The sequence below is a fragment of the Macadamia integrifolia genome, chromosome 6, assembly GCF_013358625.1.
Source record: "Macadamia integrifolia cultivar HAES 741 chromosome 6, SCU_Mint_v3, whole genome shotgun sequence".
NCBI lineage: Eukaryota > Viridiplantae > Streptophyta > Magnoliopsida > Proteales > Proteaceae > Macadamia > Macadamia integrifolia.
In genome coordinates, this window is record NC_056562.1 from 34,726,050 (window position 1) to 34,731,374 (window position 5,325).

General features: G+C 37.3%; 2 protein-coding genes across 8 annotated transcripts in view; one reads left to right on the plus strand and one right to left on the minus strand.

Moving 5' to 3' along the window:
- LOC122082249 lies at positions 1 to 1,830 on the plus strand (the record flags this gene model as incomplete). The annotated part of the gene is made up of 3 exons (XM_042649715.1): positions 1 to 255; positions 1,345 to 1,432; positions 1,547 to 1,830. A coding segment is annotated over one exon (234 nt), but the record flags the coding sequence as incomplete, so codon positions are not given.
- Positions 1,831 to 2,150: 320 nt separating this feature from the next.
- Positions 2,151 to 5,325, minus strand: part of LOC122081121 — an 11,581-nt gene continuing 8,406 nt past the window's right edge. For all 7 annotated transcript variants that reach the window (XM_042648101.1, XM_042648099.1, XM_042648103.1 and 4 more), the window contains 4 exons: positions 4,730 to 4,803; positions 4,545 to 4,648; positions 4,271 to 4,342; positions 2,151 to 2,664 (listed from right to left, as the gene is read on the minus strand). In XM_042648101.1, coding sequence (XP_042504035.1) covers positions 2,398 to 2,664; positions 4,271 to 4,342; positions 4,545 to 4,648; positions 4,730 to 4,803 — 517 coding nt within the window. In that variant the 3' untranslated portion in view covers positions 2,151 to 2,397. The remainder of the gene's footprint in view (positions 2,665 to 4,270; positions 4,343 to 4,544; positions 4,649 to 4,729; positions 4,804 to 5,325) is intronic.

Below are 5,325 nucleotides of genomic sequence, written 5' to 3' on the forward strand. Positions count from 1 at the left end.
CACCGTGCTTTGTGCGACTGCCACCGCCGCGTCCCGCCGGGGCCACCGCGAGATGTTGCTTGCCGCCACCTGAACCGCTCACTCGCCGATTGCCTCGTTTCTATTGCTTGCCCTGCGGAGATGGACGCTGTGCGAAGCCTCTGCTCCAGCAGTGGAACCCCTCTCAAGCGTTCTCAGTGCCAAGAAGCTAAACTCGCCCTTTCTGTCTGTCTCTCCTCCCATCAGAACCCATAGATCCTAACCCATGTCATATAGGTAAATTTCATCCTCAATTCGGTTTATAGTGATCTGGGATTTATCAAGATTGGGTTTTTCAGTTGCTGGATTGTGTTCCTGGGTTTGAACTTCTGTTTCTTGTTCTTATTTATATTTTGTTTTTCGTCTGGTAGCTCCTTTACGTAACCCAAGGGAGTTGATCTGTTTCTTCTTCTTGGGTTTCTAGATTAAATTGTTTTATCTGGGGGTATATCACATAATGTGTTACTGAGATTTCTATTTGGGAATTCAAGTTGTTCAAATTCCGTTTAGTCTATCCTAGGGATTTGGGTTCTCATCAAGATTGATTTTTTATTTGTTGGATTGTGGTTTCTGGGTTGCTAGTTCTGATCTAATTATTATTTGGATTTTCTTTACATAATCCATTGGAGTTGAACTGTTGCTGTTATTTCTTGGGTTTTAAAATTAGATGGTTCTATCTGGACCTCAGATAATAATTTGTTCCTGTGGTTTCAATTTGGGAATTTGAATTGTTTAAATTCCACCATGGATTTATGAAGGAGAGGGTCGCCCTATTTGTTTATCCGTCCTCCCATCAAACCAATAAGTTGGCCTCCCCACCCCCCAAATTTTTATTGCCAAGATTGGTTTTGAGTAGTGGATTGTAGTTGCTGGGTTGGTACTTTTTTTCGTCATTCGTATTGATATTTTCATCTACTTGCTCCTTTACATAATATACTGGAGTCGGAACTGTTGTTGTTGTTTGTTGGGTTTCTTGATTAAATAGTTTATTTGGGTGTCACCTAGTGTGCTCTTGAGGATTTTATCTGAGAATTTGAGAAGTTCACCCTCTCTGTTTATCTATCCTCCCATCAAAACCCGTAGTGGGGTTTTTTCGTTTATTTCATTTCAAATGGTTTTGTAGGGATTTGGGTTTTTATCAAGATTGGTTTATGAGATGCGAATTTTTTTTCCGTTGCACCTTTACACAACATACTTGATTGAACCGTTGTTGTTCTGTTCTTTTTGTTTTTTTGATAGGTGGTGTTGTTCTGTTCATGTTATTTCTTGGGTTTTTAAATGATATAGTTTTATTGGGTATCACTTAATGCATTCTTGAGATTTCAGTTTCAGAATCTGAATTGTTAAAATTTCGCCATGGAATTGTTAGAGAGAAGCGAGTTCAAGTGTTTCTGAGGAAAAATTATTCTGTACGGTAAGATTTAAGCTTGGAACCTGAATTGTAGACTGTTAATTACTGGATCCTGCCAATCTTCTTTCTTTTCCCTTTCTTTGGGGGCTGAATTGTTTTGAGCTTCTTCTCTAACAGTTTCAGGAACTTGAAATTTGCTAAGCTTGGGTTTGCTGGGAGATGATATCGTGCATTCACTGGTGGTTGGAGTCTGGTGCAACCTCACTGGAAAATTGAAGATTGTCTTATGATTTTGGTCTGTAATTATATTTTATGATTACATTATTCATGAATAATTTTTTTTCCCCTCTTCAAATAGTTCTTTCTGCAGGGAGATAAAGAATACTGCTTGGACGGATCTTGTTGTCTGATTGACAAGAATTATATACTTTCTAATGAAGCCATGACCAATTTGGTACAAAGTGGCTTGTGGATTGCTTTGTTTTGTCATCCTTGAACATTATATTGCTAACCCTCTCAACCCAATCCCAAGTCTGAATGCCTTGGCTGAAGGAAAAGAAGGAAAACCGTCCCCAATTCAATTTGCCATTAAGCTTTAAATCTATCTTTTTTTCTGAAACTAAAGGATTTTTTTATTATACTTTGGGATGAATGGTCGGAGCATGTATAGAAACAATTGAACAACTTCTTCTGATTAAAACATGTAGCATTCAAGTAAAGTAATGGAATGTGGTCTGAGCCACCAAATCACCAGCCAGGGAAGAGTTTTGACCAAATTGAATTAAGATACAGTCGGTCAACCTTTCCACATATTGAACCGAATCATTCCACTGTAAAATACACTCGATCCAACCTTCCCACTGTCATCTCAATAACAACAATAATAATAGGATGACACAACTGATATTCTTTTGCACTCAATAAGAAGACTAAGCAGCCCAACCAGAACATCGTTGAAGATCATGTTGCATTTCACGTGAATGTCCCTCGGTTTGTTGGGCCAATATGTAGGAATGTCTAAAGGGAAATCAAATCCAGACGCTAGCAAAAGCTTCCTCAATTGCCCTCTTCCTGCCCAATTCTGCACTCCATCCTCCTGCCCTCCCACCTCTCTCTGCGCGGAGCTTCATCATTTCTTTATCATCAGCTGCATAACCATGCATGTCTAGCCCACCTCCAACCGGGACAGGTTGTGGGGCCATGCCTGTTGGTCGCGGTTGTCCAAGTGTGGCCCCCGGTATAGCTGGTGCATAATGGCCCTGCCCACCACCTGCTTGAGAGTTCTGACTTGGAGCCTGTTCACCAAGTGTTTGGGGAATACATTAAGCATTATGGTCGTCGGAGATTAAGAGTGCATTTTAAAGGAGAAAGATGACCCAGCTTCCAAGGTGAGGAAAGCTCTACTGATAGACCAACTCCCTGACCTCAGGTATATGATAATCAATGACCCCTATATATTGCAACTATATGGTCCCACATAAAATGTCACATAGAAACAGACACTATTAGACACATTAACACCAACAAAACTGCACTCAAGTGTCGTGCATCCCAGTTCAAAGAGGATTTATCTTAAAAAAATATATGAATCATAGATGTACAATATAGGATGTACTACATATGATTTTTTTTTGGGAAGGTGGGGGTGATATATTCTTATTCTCTCTTCCATTATTACAAGTGAAAAGAGTTTTTTTTTCTGTTTGACATGCAACTACCAGACACTGCTTGGGATGGCCTAATTTTAAAATCCCTTCAACAATAAATAACTAAAAATAGAACTCCAATGTCCTCCAAGATAGTGGCCTGCTTCAGGTCGACCACCATGTTGATGCTTAAGATTAACAAAATCAAAGAGGTTTAAGAAAGCAAAAACTGGAAGTATTTCCTATATAAAAATATTCTCTTTTTTGTTTACTAAAAATTAATAATTCTATTAATTTTTCCAAAGAAACACCTGTACAGTCCAAATGTTGTACATGTAAAATACTCCACACACACACACACACACCCCTGTTTCACCCACATTCCATATGGCTTCTACTTCCATAACTCACTGAATACTGATCAGAATTGGCTCAAATTTGAAATATAGGCTTCTGATTATTTGATCTCCGGATTTGTGATTTATTCTACAGAGTTAAATTTTCTGTTCTATTTTCCTAGCGGCACTAGGTCTTGTCTGCGCACAGCCAATACTAGAACTATTTTTGCTAAGAATTTCTACAGACATATTCTACTGTTAAGGAAGAAAACTCAAACAGAAAAGTAGGCTAACCTGATCAGCTATGTCAAGTTACCATTCCTCCCTATGCTGATTTAATTGCTCTGTTTGGGTGTACTTGGTTCTTCTATTCTGGAACTGTTATTGCACTATTATCTTACTGAAATGCAGTACAAAATTTTGAATAACAGCCTCAAATTTATCACTTCGAAGTTCGAATGTTGTTTTCCAAAATACAGTAGAGGTATCTTGGTCTAATGAGACAATTCCCACCCAGGTAGAACCCCAATCCCCACATATGGTTGGATTCATTTCTCCCCTCAACTATACCCTTTACCCAAATATGCTTGCTTTTAATATACAATCATAAAAAGATCGATAGTAAATAAATACTAGAACAAATGTAGTCTTTGGTTAACTGATGGCACATGGTATTAAGGATAAAACGGAATGCAAAGTAACCACCCTATGGTCAAATACTCACAAATGATAAGAGCTGAATTTTATAATTTTTTTCATGAGTGTTAACATATCCCATTATTTATTTACACATGTTTTATTAAAGGAATGCATGTTCTTGAGGCTGAAAGTCCTGACATCGAAGTCAAGTCAGATGACTCACATCATGCCTAACATTAATAACAATGGTAAGTAATATAACCATGAGATCCCCTTACCCCATCAATTGTTGTATCAGCCTGAGCAGGTTGTCCCTTACTTGCTGCAAGAGCTGCTGCAAGTTCTTCTGCCTGTACAAACATTACTACCCGATTCAGTATAAGGAATATGATAAATTGACTGAAGGTAACATACAGTTTTCTATGAGTAGAATAACAAGTTATAGTACAGGGAAATACCGATATTACATGATGGTTACATGAGATAAATATGAAAAAAAATTCAGCTTAAGAACCACATGTAAGCAGAGGTGAAGAAGTCTTCCAAAAATACCTTACGAGCTCGAGCATTGATTATCTGCTCTGCATTTTCTTCCTGATACTTGGCAATCTTCACTTCAATAACAGGGACATCTATGCCTTCAATCAAGTTAAATGCTATAGAGCAAATGCAAATTTGTCAAAATATTGTACTAAAGTTTGCCATATCATACAAGTTGAAAGGTTAAACAGACTTACTCATGTCCTCCACTTCTTCCAAGTAATCATTATATTCTCTCAAGGATGGAAAATCATCTTCCCTCTTATTAAATCTAAGAAATTTTAGTGAAAAGAGCCGAGAAGAACATATAATGAGAAAAGGCAAGACTTAGACAAGCTAAACAGAGGACAGAAGGAAAAAGACAATCAAGATACCAACATATTGGAAGAGCTACAGTTTTACAATTACTAATTGACCGCTAGAATCCATTCCCAAGTACTTAATTCGTAAGTTCCAAACCACCAACACCTAGTAGACTATCCTGATCTAACTAAATTGTTTTCACCCAAGTAGATAAATTACAGTCAAGGAAAGGATAAAAACCAGAAAAAAGAAAGAAGAAAAAATCTTATCATTTGTAGACTAAATCATGATTCCAATTGGAAATTGAATAAGAGTACTATAAACATGCCTCTAGAGCTGTTTAAATTTTAACAGCTACTACCCCGCATCTTCAGTTGATAATATTATTGACTTATGTTCTGTATTGAGTATGTAATTCTTAGTTTTAAACATAAATTAATTCTTCACCAGGTCAAGGAAATACCTTTTTTTTTTTTTTTTTTTTTTTTTT